This window comes from Hypomesus transpacificus, chromosome 9 (genome assembly GCF_021917145.1).
Source record: "Hypomesus transpacificus isolate Combined female chromosome 9, fHypTra1, whole genome shotgun sequence".
Taxonomy (NCBI): domain Eukaryota; kingdom Metazoa; phylum Chordata; class Actinopteri; order Osmeriformes; family Osmeridae; genus Hypomesus; species Hypomesus transpacificus.
In genome coordinates this window covers 8,686,509-8,701,487 of record NC_061068.1, presented here as the reverse complement: position 1 = coordinate 8,701,487, position 14,979 = coordinate 8,686,509, and the positions used below count along the sequence as shown (strand labels likewise).

The 14,979-nt window shown below is 44.1% G+C and overlaps 2 protein-coding genes across 4 annotated transcripts; one reads left to right on the top strand and one right to left on the bottom strand.

Moving 5' to 3' along the window:
- Positions 1–1,895: 1,895 nt before the first annotated feature.
- On the top strand, positions 1,896–5,455 carry LOC124470936 (claudin-16-like). Of its 2 annotated transcripts, none has more exons than XM_047025171.1 (5): positions 1,896–1,941; positions 2,130–2,265; positions 2,449–2,610; positions 2,848–2,912; positions 3,004–5,455. In XM_047025171.1, the coding sequence occupies exons 1-5, from the start codon at positions 1,906–1,908 to the stop codon at positions 3,235–3,237; spliced, it is 633 nt and encodes a 210-aa protein (XP_046881127.1). In that variant the 5' UTR covers positions 1,896–1,905; the 3' UTR covers positions 3,238–5,455. The 2 variants fall into 2 exon arrangements, with proteins under 2 accessions (XP_046881127.1, XP_046881126.1); XM_047025170.1 differs by having other exon boundaries at positions 2,830–2,912.
- cldn19 (claudin 19) lies at positions 4,352–14,320 on the bottom strand. Of its 2 annotated transcripts, none has more exons than XM_047025169.1 (5): positions 13,689–14,320; positions 9,256–9,420; positions 8,661–8,745; positions 8,436–8,582; positions 4,352–5,992 (listed from the first exon to the last, which is right to left on the bottom strand). In XM_047025169.1, the coding sequence occupies exons 1-5, from the start codon at positions 13,909–13,911 to the stop codon at positions 5,956–5,958; spliced, it is 657 nt and encodes a 218-aa protein (XP_046881125.1). In that variant the 5' UTR covers positions 13,912–14,320; the 3' UTR covers positions 4,352–5,955. The 2 variants fall into 2 exon arrangements, with proteins under 2 accessions (XP_046881125.1, XP_046881124.1); XM_047025168.1 differs by having other exon boundaries at positions 4,354–5,424.
- Between the last annotated feature and the right edge of the window lie 659 nt (positions 14,321–14,979).

The following is a 14,979-nucleotide window of genomic DNA, read 5'->3' as shown; positions in this document are numbered from 1 at the left end:
TGGGAGTTGTTCATCGCGTGTGAATGTGTGTGTGTGTGTGTGTGTAGAGAGAGAGAGAGAGAGAGAGAGAGAGAGGAGAGAGAGAGAGAGAGAGAGAGAGAGAGAGAGAGAGAGAGAGAGAGAGAGAGAGAGAGAGAGGAGAGAGAGAGAGAGAGAGAGAGAGAAAGTTGTCAAATATATGGCCATACTTTCTGTATTACTGTAAAGAGAGAGAGAAAGAGAGAGAGGAGAGAGAGTTGGTGCTTAAATGTGGGATAGTTGTTGTGATTGGTGCTTCAGTGTATGGCTCAAGTGCATTCAGCAGTAGGGGATGGACAGGGGGTGGGGGCATTCTCAAAACAAAACAAACTTCCTATACAGGCATTGTCCAAGTGAACAATGCTCAAGTGAACAAACACACACACACACACACTGCTACGCAGCGCTCTGTCTGTCTGTCCTGAAGCCAGCCAGCAGAGAACCAGAGTGGCTGCTCTGTGGAGGTGTGTTGTTGTGTGTCTGACATCAAACACAGGCAATCCTTGACTTTGTTCATTTCAAAACTATACAGAGATCCTTTCGCTCCTAACGTTCAAACAATTCATACAGAACTAAGTATGGCTATATTGGTTTCTTTTTACTGTAAGTACACTGACTGTGAGGGGTTATTGCTGTGGCTAAAACGCCTGCAAAACAAACACACACACACAGATACACACATGCACACACATAAACACACACACATGCACACACATAAACACACACACACGCGGCTGGTTGCTCTAGGTAACCAGTATAGGCAGCGCCCTGTTAGTGAAAGCTCACACTGCGTATTAACAGTGTCATTTCCTCATTTCCCAGCTCAGCCAGTGAGCTGCCTTGCACATGGGTCCATTAGACAGGAGTCCAAATCTTTAGTAATGAGAGAAAAGATTAGTAAGACATATCATACCTAATGCAATCAAATTTAGAACTGGCATCTGGTATTTCACTTTCTGGCCTACCAGCTCTGTGATAGTGGATGAATATCATATAAAATGCACATGAGCTAAGTCACTGTGAAGAAGACCAGTAATTGTCTGTGGAGTTCTGAAAAGAAATACTGCCCCCATCAAGCTGAGGGAGGAACACACAGCGTCCACAGACAAAGATGACATTTTAATAATTCAGTGGTAATCAATCATAACATCTCTACTCAGACTGTATCTCTCTCTCTCTCTCTGTCTTTTTCTCTGATGTGTTTTAATGCACTGTTTTGTGTTATCTGATCATCTAAACTTAAAGATTATCTCACCATGTTTGAACATTCTGAAATGAAATGTTGTAAAGGGAAAATTCTGTCTACGTATTTTCTTTATTTGATGATGGAAAGTTTAAGTCAAAGTCACCATTCTAACTGGGGGGGGGGGGAGGCACCACAGAGGAGAGACCACAAAACAGAAACAGAGTAGGATGGAAGTGCACACTAATTCCTGTTCCTAAGAAGGTCATGCATGGATAATGCCTTGAGACTCACTCAACTTTAACCTTCAACACCAACAAATCTAATAAAAAACCACTGTAATATGCACACACACACACACGCACACACACTGTTGGTATAAGAGGAATTTCAGGGAACGACACAAGGAGTATAATTCATGTGGATAAACCGACATTTGGATTAGACTTCCACCCCAAATAAAAAGGTACGATAAGCTTTTCTCAGTTTATAATGACTTTACTGTAAAATATCATAAAGTTTAATGCAATTTTGTAAATCTGAATACTTCTATTTCATCTCTCTTTTTTTCATTGGAGCCTTTCCTGAGACTTCATGTGTGTGCATGTGTGTATCGTCTAGAGGAGACGTGTGGCCGGACCAGGGACATGAGCAGGGCTGGATCTGAGGGGCTGGCTCTGCTTCTGGGGATCACTTCTCTGGCCATGTTGCTGTCTGCAGCTCTCTCTGACTGCTGGAGGGTAGGACACATCCACGGATCACACACACACACACACTCATCCCTTTAACAGTAGCAGTTTGTTTTGTAAAGTGAACAGCAGTAGCCACCAGTCTGCAGTCTCCACACTGTATCCTCATACAGTGTGTGTGTGTGTGTATGGGAGTGTATGTGGTTGTGTGTGTGTGTGTTTGTGGGTGTGTGTGTCAGCGGGGTGCTAAGGATCCTCTCTCCTCGGTGGACCTGAGTTATCGCTGTAGAGGACTGTGGGGAGAGTGCATCCGTGACAACGTGGCTGGGATGTGGACCTGTGATGTCACTCTGTCGTACCTGGAACACCAGCCAGGTTTAGCAACTGTCATTCATCTGTAGATTATTTTCTAGAACCCATTTTCTATGTTTTAGAACACGCCCACAGTTACTAATACTGCAACCATACACATTAGACAGGCTTAACCTATTTAACTTGCTGATTGATTAGAGTTTACCTAGTACTTACATCTCTTTTTTTTTTTTACTGTGTTCACAGCTAATATCTTATCTATGAGGGTTGCATTGGTGTTAATATGTGGGGTGTCAGCCATCTCTAACCTCATCATGGCATCGAGCCTGAGGTGCACCACGTTAATAAGTGACTCAATCCACAAGAACAGATTGATGAGGGCCTCTGGTGCCCTCTTACTGGTTGGAGGTGAGTATTACAGCTCAACCCCCAACTCATACTCAATAATAAGCTCAACTCCACTCAAGTTGTTTACTAGTTTGGTGGTGGTAGTAATTCCTAAATGCTGACAGCTGAGTAACATTAAAATCATATTAAGCTTTACACATATCTTTTCACCACTGCCCACATGTGTCTGTTTGGGCGTGTGTTCAATAACCTCCACATACCTTGGGTTGTTTTGAGCAGACGTGTTGTTCCCTTCAGGCGGATGTGGAACAGCAGGACTGTTGTGGTTTGCCGTGGATACCTTCACCAGATACAGGCAGGAGGTGGGTATGGTGTCTGAGGACACATTCTGATCCAGCAGCCCTCACCATGTCTCTCAGGAAGTCTCCATTCCTCTGCACCACTCTCCAATAGGTGGCTTTTGGTATACCAGGGATAACCTACGAATTGGGCCTTTCCTATTGGCTGGCAGTGGGAGGCCTGGCCTGCATTTTGACCTCAGCAACCACCATACTGACCATGAGACCTGAGTCTCAGAGGAGAGATGTGGTTGGGATGAATCTGGTTCCATGGACAGCACAAAAGGGCCTCAGCCGTACTCCAACCAACACCCAACCAAGGTCCCCTGGTGAAAGGACCTACATATGAATACTGAGTCAGTGTCATTCTTTGAGCTAACTTATTGAAGTATCAAAGTAAATCATTAAAGCTTCTAGTCTTTTCTGTCTAGACTGTCACACACAATCCTCATTTAATTAGAGTCCCACGCTATCAGAAACGTGATGTGTTTTATTAATATAGCAAATAAATAGCAAGGTATAGTTTTACTTACAGTCTTTGTTTATGTGACTATCATCACTGTAAAAACCTACAGTAAAGTACACTACATAAGTATCAGTCCAACGTTTAGTGCTCAAAGGGTTGATTTGAGACGTGTGTGTGACACAAATGCAACCCGTCAGTCCTACATTGATGGCTTTAGGGGATCTAACATTGGGTATAAGAAAAGGGGATGTCTGCTGTTTTAATCCACAATAATTGTTCTTAGTCACCTGATGTAATTTGAAGTATCTTTATATGTGGCTTCATGGAACTTCATAGAACTTCATGCTAGTGTGGTCATTAAAAATGAAACCTTTGACATGAGTCATGGTCAACTAGTCTTCCTGCACATCTCAGGGTTGTGTGAGATTTCACATCCGTTCACTTCTCCCACTGAGCCACACTCCTGTGCTTACATCTGTCCTTTTTCTCTCCTTCTAACACATGCCAGGCTGAGACTTCTCCTCTAGTCTTCCCGTGTACGTGCTCAACTTACTCATTACTGATCCCCTTCTGATGGGCTGGAATAAAAGAGGGTCTAACAGTTCATAAAGTTGATGTTGTGAGTGGTACCACATCCAAACCAGACCTGATGTTAGCTGCTCGGAAGACTTTCAGAGGGCGCCAGATCTGCTGAAGCAGAACTGGAATTCAACTGTCTGCAATTATGGAACAACAGGGAGCAGGAGAGGTATTTCAGAGGGTGAAGGGGTGGCGGCTGGGCAGGATTGGGAATAGAGGTGCAACATAACGTTGAAAGCCTAACCCACCCCCGCCCCCTGATGACTACCCTCCCTTTTCTCTCTCTGGGTTTGGATCCCGTGCTTGCGTTCATGTGTGGCTGTGATGATGTGGGACCTTCAACCAGCTTATTTGGACCACCACTATCTCTCCGAGATTCATCAATATATTGTTTTTCTCAGTTTACTTTATTCTAAAAGACACAAACAGGAGTATACTTTAAAGGAGATGATAACGTAACATAATCGTGATGAATATTAGATAGAGAAAATGCATGGTAAATACATGTAAGCAACAAAAAAGACATTTGAACCAGTCACACTAAGCAATCTGACTGTGCCTTTGTACAGGAACTGTACTGAAGACACTTAAAGCACACAGAGTACAGTACAACCCTCAGAATCAACAATACAACACCTTGCTCATTCAAATCACGCAAGCACTGACCTAAACAGAATGCATGTAGATGGTAAATCCTCACATCCGGGCTACATACACAACTTTTAGAAAGAGTGACATCTGACATCAGTGTGGGAGATTGAGGGATCTCACTTGGTTGGTCAAAGAGGCATACAGTACTGCTAAAGTGTACAGATATCTGGCAATAGCTGGTAGAAACAATACATTTAGGGCAAGAGATAGAGGAGTACAGAAACATTTGTCAAAAGGGGGAACTTTTATAATACACTCAGGCTTTGTGACACTATGGAATGTACAATTGTCAAAAACATACATGTGCACACACACGTGTGTTATAAGGCACTGTAGTAGATCATTATATATGTAGTAAAAGGAGTGTAGGTGACATATACCCTGGGCACTTTAACATGTTATAGAGCATACCCTGAATGACTGTCCCCAGAGAAAACAGACAAGATACAAGATGTCCGTTTGTATCTCCAACAATTGATCAACAACACTGTCTATAGAGTGATACAAATATTACTGTTTCAAACATCAAGCATGTTGCATAACACTTCACCAAGAAATTGACTTCTTTACAACTCGAGGCAGTTAAAAAAAAAAGAAAAAAAGAATGAAAGATGTTTGGTCTTTCTTTACAAAAGGTGTAATACTAATTCAGAACATCTGTAAATATGTATCTTTTCTTGGTTTGGGACTGGGAGTGTCTGTCTAGTGGAGTGTTTGGTTTTCATTTCTCAGTGAGAGCATCTTGTCTGTTGCCAGATCTAAACCATGGTAAGGCAGAGGACTCTCCCATACTACAAGTACTGCTCCCTTTTCTCTGGTGGGGTACTTTTAACATTTGGTCTGCAATTTAAAAGGGAAAAAAAACATATTTCAGTAAATGTACAGTTGTATTTACAGATAACAAAAACAAAACAAAAATGCAGATTCACAAAACCCAGAAATCATAGGATATCAGTGAAGCAGAAATGAACACAAGATGAGAATTTTAAGCTGACACTTAACACTGAGTAAATTAAAGATAGAAGAACAAGATGGAGTTTCTAGTAGAGGGTTCACAGGTCATAGGTGATCCCACCTCCTTTCTTAAAGGGAGAGTGTAGGGCCACCTAACTATACTTAACCTTTAATAGTCCATATTTACAAACAGGCTCAGTGGGTAAGAAAAACGGCAGGCGGCAAGCTTTGCTTTCTCAAACTTTAATGTGAGAGACTAATAAGGTGTAGCAGACATATTTAGGTTTGGGTTGGGGGGGCAGCGACATGTGCTTTAGCAGAGAGACAGGGGTCCAGAGATTGGACCTAGGAAAAAACAAGGAAAGGGAAGACAGTGATCGGAACTCGAACAGTCCTCGAAAAAAGGCGGGGGGTTGGTCAGTCAGGAAAACTAGTCTCACTCAACAACTCTGCCCTGAATTAAAGGAGACAAGAAGACAGGCAGAGAAGAACATAATTAACAAAGAGGAGGGGACAGACACATCAAGACCTCACTGACTCTCCCAACAACTCTGAGGTGTTACTGAGTGAATGAGCGCCTGATGGTAAGTGCTACAGTAGGAATGTGCAGTGCGAGCAAATTAGAAGTTCAAGCTACATGCTAGGTTGTTAGTGAGTGGAGTGGAGATACGTTTTTGCTTCATGTCATTGCAGTGTTGTTTGGGTGAATAGTTTGCATGGCATTCATTAAGCTCAATGGAAAGTGACCCCGTGAAGATATTTGTTGCAAATCAAGGTAGTGATGGGGAAGAAAGCAATGGTAATCTGGTGAATGGTAGCACATCAATTATTAAACAATTAGTTGTGTTTACTTTGATGGCAGGAAATTGTGTCTGGAATCAATTTTGTGTGTGGTATGTATATGTATGTTCAGACGAGATGCAGAACACTGTTTTTTCACTTTTTATCTTGGGGTAAGCTTTCTAGGGGTTGGGTCACGACTTCAGTTGAACAACGGTGCTTAAAGAACATCTGCTGTTGACAGTCGGCTTGACTCCCCCCATTCATTAAAGTCCTTTAAATCCACCCACCCTCTCACAAGGTATAATGAAATGCTCCACTCACAAAGACATTACTAAGAATAGGGTCCAAATGACCCAAAAATGGGGAACAGGAAAGTATTCTGAGAATATGTGAATGGGTTGTCTGCCCAGAAGAATGATGAACTCTCTCTGTCTGAATGAAGGGTTGTTGGAAGGACCACATCCTTTCTACAGGCACTGGAGTGCGGAGGTTTTGCAACAATAGTCTTGCGCCTGTTCAGTTGTACCTTTTAGCTTATTATTTGAAACTGTATACTTCAACCCTTTTTAATTAGACACTTAAACACGTAAAAATTGCTACATTTACCTTAACTGTCACTGTAGCTCATGGTAACAGGAGGATATTGAATATAATTGAGTTATATAACTGGTCATCAGTTCTATGTAAACTGACCTTACAGAGTTAGACTAATAAGTTTAAAGTTCAACCAATGAAGATATTCACCTTCGCTGACTATAGATAAGACTGTCGCCACTGTGCACACTTCAGCATGAATGTTGTGAATGGAGCATGATGAAAAGTGCGATGATGGTCACATCTCTCAGTAAAACTGAAAGATGAGATGGTCGTTAGCTTTCACCATGCATCCTGTCCTCGCGGCACCACCACCTCCCGGACAGAGACAAACCTTTCACAATCCCACTCCTGCATTGAAGTTCCATTCATTTAGCTTAGTCATAAGGCACCTGTATCATAACCAACTTCCCTCTGTGAATTTAGAGTACATCCGATCATTGAAATAAATGACTGTACTGTTCTGTTATTAACCTATTTACTTTTCTGTGTTCCCTGGTTGAGCGATGTGTTTGGGGGTGAGGATGTTTAGGGGTGAGTAAGGCCTGTGTTTCCCACAGAATGAGTGGAGCCCCTGTCTGTAGTCAGCGAGGTGGTGATTTATGCTGTGTGTTTCTATGGTGTGGCGAGAAGCCAGGCCACATAGAGCTGCACCAGTAGACTATGAAAGGCCTGATACTGCAGTTGTGTCTCTGTTAAAGGCACAGCTCCATAGTTGGAAACATGAAAGCTCCACACATGAAGCTCCAACCAGGAAGCACAGGACGGGCTGTTTGGAAACACAAAAGCTTGATTCTGTTTCATGCTTTCACACGTGCTGTGTTGCAAAATTTGGTCGGTTTTCACAAATGTAATCACTTATTGATTATAAATGTACTGTAATCAAACTACATTAATAATCTGAGCCATTATGAGTGGATAAGGTGTTCATATCAGACAAGCTGAACTATTGGTAACCCTCTTTGGCTCTTTAATGAACAATAATTTAGGATGCCCAAGATCCAGGTTTAATAGCTTTTGCTTAAATGTTAGTCTTTTTATATACCGTGCAAATACACAGACACTATTTTGGACAAGCCACTGTTTGTAGAGATTTGTTTGGTTTGTCGCATCTCTTATAAAATGTAAAAACAGAGCAAGCAAGCAGCTGGATCTATTTTTTGGGGGGTCAGATTCAAGCAGCTGTGTCAAAATCCAGTAGAATAACTCTTGTTTTTAAGGCACATGAAAGTTTCCATCCATAAGAAAAGCTATAAAAATAATCGAACAAGATCCCAATCTTGTCAATGATATTTTTCTTCTTGTGAATAAGTTAAGAATAATTCTACACAATCATAAGAATACATTTTTCTTAAGAGTTTCTAACTTCTTAAAAATGCTTGATGGACAATGTGTGTGTGTGTATGTTTGTGTAATAGTCAAGCTTTAAACACGTGATATCAAGGTAAAAGGGTGGAGCCAAGCGTGTCCTCTGCTCCCTGTTTGGGTGGCTGCTGGAAGAGGGCGGGGTTTACACGTACTCCCTTGCTGTGGAAGGCTGTGATTGGCGGTAGTATTGCTGCCCTCGTCTATCCTCGTTAGAGCAGGAGCAGCACAGGAAAGAGCCGCCAAGTACCGTCAGACTGGCCGCCGCCCATCCCACAAACAGAGCAGACCCAAACTCATACCTGCACAGGGAAAGATGTGATGAGAAGAATGGTGTGACTTTGCTGTTCCTGATGATTGTTGTCTGGGTGTGTATTTACCTGGCGTTGAGGGGTGTGTTTGGGTTGAAGAACTGATAGGACACCTGAGTGGCATACCAGGATACAGAGACCAGCGTGCACAGACCTGCCGAGATTTAGAGAGAGCAAGTGAGAGGCTGTCAATGCAATTACACCTGCACAATAATATTTCTTACACATTTCACACGTGCTACATTTTCAGAGCTACCTTACTTCACACACAAAAAGTGTGGCCGCCCAAAAGTACACACACACACACACACACACACACACACTTTCGAATTATTCGGAGGTTGCTGCTTTTCTTTCTCAGAAATAATTACGTCTGAGGTCAGCAGCTAATGTGTCCAAAACCCCCCACTTCCTGTTTACAGCAGGGGCCACTAATTACCCAGACAACCCTGGTGAGAGTCTCTGGTCGGAGGAATGCCAGATATGAGTCTGTTTTTCTAAGCAAGTTAAGATTGGACAGATAGAAAGAATAATAGAAAGTAAGACACAACACAATGTGCTGTGCTGTTCAGAAGCATGTCTAGTGGCGGCTGCCTTGTGAGGCGGACCGGCTCTTTGTGTCACAGTAAGGTAGCAGCGCCAGGCCACCTGACAGCAAGCTCACCTGCGAGCAGGAACAGCGCTCCCCCAGACACGGCGATGCGGGTCTTGGTGGAGGGGTTGTTGTCTCCCACCTTGGTGCACTTCATCCCCACCACGCTCACTATGATGCTGATGAAGCCCAGCAGCACGGACACCACCATCAGCGCTCGGCACGTCTGGATGTGCACTGGAGAGTGAGCGAGAGAGAGAGAGAGAGAGAGAGAGAGAGAGAGAGAGAGAGAGAGAGAGAGAGAGAGAGAGAGAGAGAGAGAAAGAGAGAGAGTAGGACAAGGACAAGGATGAGGATGAGGAGGAGAGCACAGATAAGCGAGAGATTATAGAGGGTGGAAATAGAGGAAATAGAGAGGAAGGATGTGCAATAAGGAGAAGTTAAACTTGAGTCAAAGGTCCATTGTAAATTAACTAATGGCAAGGAGGTTAAAAAGGATTTCCTGCATGAACTGTAGATTCGACATAGACATATGGACGTTGTTACAGTGTACACCAGAGGATATGGAAGGCCCATCTTGTGGTGGTTAACCACAGCGATTGTATTGGACACTGATGGAAGATGTCCATGGAAAATCACTGGTCCACCACTGTCCCATAGTGGGGTTGTTCCAGCCACAGCCTGGAGGTCACCTGGCCCGAGACACGGGTGATAAATGCTTCTAGTGTGGCTCTCCTGTTACTGCAGACCTTCTCCTGATCGTGATGGATCATTCCACAGTGGTGTCACCGCAATGAATTCCATGGATAACCCACACAGACTTTAGTTCACTCATAACTTAGTGGGAGTGACACTTTACATATTTACACATACAGACACATGCAGACACATACAGACACATGCAGACACATACAGACACATACAGACACATACATATTGTAGGAGGAGACTATACACACAACTCTCTTTCTTTTACACACAAGCCGTAGGAGGGCCATTGGTACATGTTTCACACAGTGGGATTAGTGTGGCTTTGTCACAAAGCTGGATTGTTTTCCTGGGGCTGTCGCCACGGCGATCAGACAGCGCTGCCTAAAACACAGCCGCCCGGACAACAGAAACACTAATACTGGAACAGAGCTTCTACATCGTGACTAAGTTTGTACAGTAAAACTAACCAAAACAAAGTCCAATAAAAGGAAATGTATTAATAGCAACATCTTAATATAACCCAAAAGTTCAAAATCTCCCCCAAAACATTGATGAAAACGCTTAATGAACAAAGATCTGTCTAGCAAATCTAAGTAGGCATGTATCATTGTGTCATTAATACACACAGGCATTGATAGTTTGGTAATAAAGTTCCATCTCAGGATCTGTTGTGATGGGAAAAGGGTAGGAGAGACTTTTTGAAGTTAGATTTATGAGTAGAAGGGGTCCCTTTGATGAAGGGATTTGAATGGTTTTTAAGAGAAAGAGGTTTTATCTTATTTTCTTTCATCCATTATGTCTATTCTTCCAACTTCTTAAGCATGTGGGGAGTTTGGACTGCCCTAAATCGCACCACCCTGATGAACAGAGTCAAGTGTGTATGTGTGTCTGCGTGCGCATGTGATATAGGCAGAAAGAACAACAAAGGGAGAATAGAGAAAGGGGTTCTATGGGTGGGCTGGAGGGCTGGTTGTCTCTCCCACTCTTCTCTAATCTTTGCCAAGGTTGGCAGTGCCAGTTACAAGCTGTGTGTGTGTGTGTGTGTGTATGGACATGTTCCATTGTTGTAAAACTCACAAAAAGTTATTTCTTGTTTTCCATCCCAAAAGGGATAAACTGGTGTGACACTAGTAACTACCAAAGGGCTGAAACCTCCCTCCTCACAGTGTGCCCCTCAAAGCTGCCCTCTGAGTTGGAGCCGAGGCCCACAGAAAGTAACAATAGGTGTCAGTAGGAGGAGGCCTGTACACCCACAGGCCAGTACGTCTCTGCTACTATCCCCACTGGTGACCTCACCCTTGGAAACAGAAGAACAGGCCACTGGGGGAGCAGAGGAGGTGACGAGGGGGAGGATGTGAAGGGTGGGGGGTTTGACACTGGAGACGGTCTACCACCAAACATTCCATGATGGAAAGTGAGTAAGCAAAACTTTTACTGTGAACTTATTTACAGCACAGTGGATAAAGTCCTTTTGTCGTTTTGAAAGTGAATGCACCAAGACAAAGCTTCAATGCATCGACATGACGCACTGATGTCCCATTAATATATGGTAACAATGAATGAGCCACATGTCTAACTGGAAGTTTGCATCAATACAGAATGACTCTGTACAGTGACATCACACAATGCCATGACATCCTAGTCCTCAGCATGTCGGCATGACGGTCATTCCACAAGCCTCTCATTGATCAGTACTGAGGTCAGAGAACTGCGAGCTTGTCAGTACCGCCACCATCCCACTCTGATGCTACGTTTGAACTCGAACATGGAATAGAACTGTCCCTTCAGCACCACTGGCCAGCCTCTGTCCACGTCTTATCTCAGATCTGCTTCACCTTCCCCACCAGGCAGGAATGACACGTCCATGACCCAACACTCACTACAAGGAGACAGGAGTTTGGACGTATCCACCGAAGCAGCCTCAAACCCAGTCAGTGTTTTCCAGCACATTGGCTGGCTGCATCCGTCCAATACAGCACAGTCTGGTGAACAATCAGGCCTCATCACATGGGGCACAATCAGGCCGCTTGTGATGCTGTGAAGCCAGGGAGAAAGGAGAGGTCACAAAGGCCCACCTGCAGGGGCTGACCCAGCCCAGAGACACATTTAGAACCTGCCAGTTAGAGAAACACAGTATGCCGCAGTGCCGAGTGTTCACCGGTTCCCCACCTGACAGGAGAACCACCCGCCAACCCTCCTCTCCAAACACACGTCAGCCACCTGAGAAAGATCCTGACCCACTTGTAAAACAATGTCAAACACGGTTCGGCTTAGCCGTGTCTTAATTGACGGAAAGAGAATAAATTCCCTCAGAAAGCCAAATCATGTTTAAGTCACCACAACTGATTGCTTTGTGGTCACTGTTTTGGGTTGATTTCCTTGTCTGTGACTTCAGAGGATACCCTTTCAGAATCATCTGTACTTAGGGTTTGGTTCTGCTCTGTTTGGGGGTTGCTTGATTCTGTCTACACACCCAGGATATGTTAGTAATCTACAGAGGAACAATACGCGTGTGTGGGGAAGAGAGAGTGCATTCTGAGAATATCTCTGGTGTTTTGCTCAACACTGGGCTTTTCATTTCTAAACAAGCCCTATTCATCGTCAGGGACAATACAGCTGTTCTTATTAGTGGATGAGCCAGAGGAGACACCAGATCCAGCACACCCCTCAAAGAAAAAACCACAGAAAATGTTTTGATATCATGGATTGCACAGTCGGCAAACATTTGCAGAGTGCAGAGTTTGTTGTTTTGGGGTTTTATGCGTCACTAGGATTAATATGGTCATCAGTGTTCATTAGAAAACCACAAAGAAAAACAGTTTGTCTTATTGACTCCTGACCAAATCCTCCTACCAGTTGGACTTTCCTTAGAAACCAACATGAGCTTGTTTCAGCAGACAATAGCCCTCTGGATGCATATAATTTGTGTGTCATTAATTATGAGTCAGTAGTTCTCACTTAACAGATTTGAGACGACAGCAGCATTATATTCAAGGCTAATTTATGTCTGAACCATACATTCCTCTCTTTTTCTTTCTCTTTCTTTCTCACTCTTTCGCGCTCCCTCTCCCCCCTCTCTTAGTAATTATGTTTGTGAGTTGAAAGAAATCCTTCAATTAAACACGCCCACAGCAGCAATTTGAATCTGATTTATGCCCCTGATTTTAATGTGACGCAGACAGAGGAGGGAATTATGGGATTGCTTTTGCATTCCATTTCTTACTTACACTGAAGATTCAGTCTAATGGATATGACTAACAATACCAAGTGAACTTGTTGAAAGACCCCTATTGTACCTTGTAAGAACTGTGTGTGTTTGAGAATGGATACAGTTCCAAACACACCAAACATCCCAGCAATCACTGAGGCATATTCTGTTTGATCTTAAGGCTGACCATCTCCTGTAGAACCCTTCCACAAAGAAGCAACTCAAAAAGCAACAAGCTCATTGTATTTAGTCATTTAGCTCTTATCCAGAGCGACTTACAGTAAGTACAGGGACATTCCCCGAGGCAAGTAGGGTGAAGTGCCTTGCCCAAGGACACAACATCACTTGGCACGGCCGTGAATTTAACCGGCAGCCTTCTGATTACTAACCCGATTCCCTAACCGCTCAGCCACCTGATTCCCTTCATTAAAATACCCGAGCATAGCCTACATTTGAGAATGTCAACAGGAATACCAACATGGGCGTGGGTGACAGACCAAGGTAGAGAGGATGGAAGACCAACCGACAAAAGACAGAAAGAGTTCAATGTAACAGGACTCCAGAGCCCCCGTGCTGTGCTACTCACCATCCAGAGACAGCATGGAGTCAAACACCTTGCACTGCACCTGTCCTGTACTCTGGGAGGCACAGCTCATCCACAGCCCCTCGTACAGACCCACAGCTGTGATGATGGCATCGCCCGCATACGACGACTGCTTCCACTGAGGCATAGCCGTGGTGGAGATGATGCCAATCCAACCACCCAGTGCCAGGAAGTAGCCCAGGAGCTGAAAACCTGAGTTTGCCATCCTGTAGTGCTATGTCTTCCTTCTCTTCCTCTGGGGTTTTTCTCCAACTTTCTCCCTCTTTGAACTGGTCTTCTTGTTACAGTATCTAGCCGTCTAATTTAATCAGAATAGAATCCTCTTGTTTCAGTCCTCTCTTGACCATGCAGTCCTCTTCAGTAACACCTGTTGCTATATTGAAGCGCACTGCTTCCACACACAGATAGGCACTGGAAAAGCACAGGAGTTCTCTGTTGGTTCCAAGGAAAAAGCGGAAGTCCCAAGAAGTTATGTGTTTAGATATTTTGGTGTTCTCCTTATTTCTCCTTTGTGTTTCCCTTCTCTCTGTCTCTCTGTCTCTCTCTCTCTCTCCCTCTCCCTCTCTTTCTCTTTCTCTCTCTCTCTCTCTCTCTCTCTCTCTCTCTCTCTCTCTCTCTCTCTCTCTCTCTCTCTCTCTCTCTCTCTCTCTCTCTCTCTCTCTCTCTCTCTCTCTCTCTGTCTCTCTCTGTCTCTCTTTAGTTTTTCTGTGTTCTCTCCCAACTGAGAGTATCCCTGTGTTCTTCTGTCTCACACAGTTGATGGTGTGTGTGTCCGGGGCTGGGCTTGGCCTGCTGGCTGTGTGTACGATGCTGGGTCCTGCTTGTCTCTGGTTTAATCGTCAGGCTATCTTGCTAGATTGCCTATCACTCTGCATGGCTTCTCCTGCCTTTCACTCACTCTTTCTCTTCCTCCTCCACACTTTCTCCGTCTGCTCTGAGCTCCTGCCGCTGAACGAGGGATAAGAGGAAAAAAGAGAAAAACTTCACAAACACAAAAAGCCCCCGACAGGCATGGCATTGAGTGGATAGGTCACTGCACTGTGATTGGGTAGCTCAGGGATCTAGAAACACCCACTGGGATGGGAGAGGGGGGAAAAGGGACGGAAGAGAGGGGTGGGGTAGAAGAAATAGAGGGGGAGAGGGATGGAGAAAAAACAAAGAGAGAGAGAACTAAAAAAAGAGAGAGAGAGAGAGAGAGAGAGAGAGAGAGAGAGAGAGAGAGAGAGAGAGAGAGAGAGAGAGAGAGAAGTATAGAGAGACAGAGAGAAAGAGA

Coding starts and splice junctions, on each gene's coding strand:
- LOC124470936 (XM_047025170.1), top strand. CDS start 1,906: ATGTTGCTGTCTGCAGCTCTCTCTGACTGCTGGAGG. Junction 1,942..2,129: donor CTCTCTCTGACTGCTGGAGG/GTAGGACACATC, acceptor TGTGTGTGTCAG/CGGGGTGCTAAGGATCCTCT. Junction 2,913..3,003: donor TCACCAGATACAGGCAGGAG/GTGGGTATGGTG, acceptor ACTCTCCAATAG/GTGGCTTTTGGTATACCAGG.
- cldn19 (XM_047025168.1), bottom strand. CDS start 13,911: ATGGCAAACTCAGGTTTTCAGCTCCTGGGCTACTTCCTGGCACTGGGT. Junction 9,421..13,688: donor CTCCATGCTGTCTCTGGATG/GTGAGTAGCACA, acceptor CTCACTCTCCAG/TGCACATCCAGACGTGCCGA. Junction 8,746..9,255: donor AGCGCTGTTCCTGCTCGCAG/GTGAGCTTGCTG, acceptor AAATCTCGGCAG/GTCTGTGCACGCTGGTCTCT.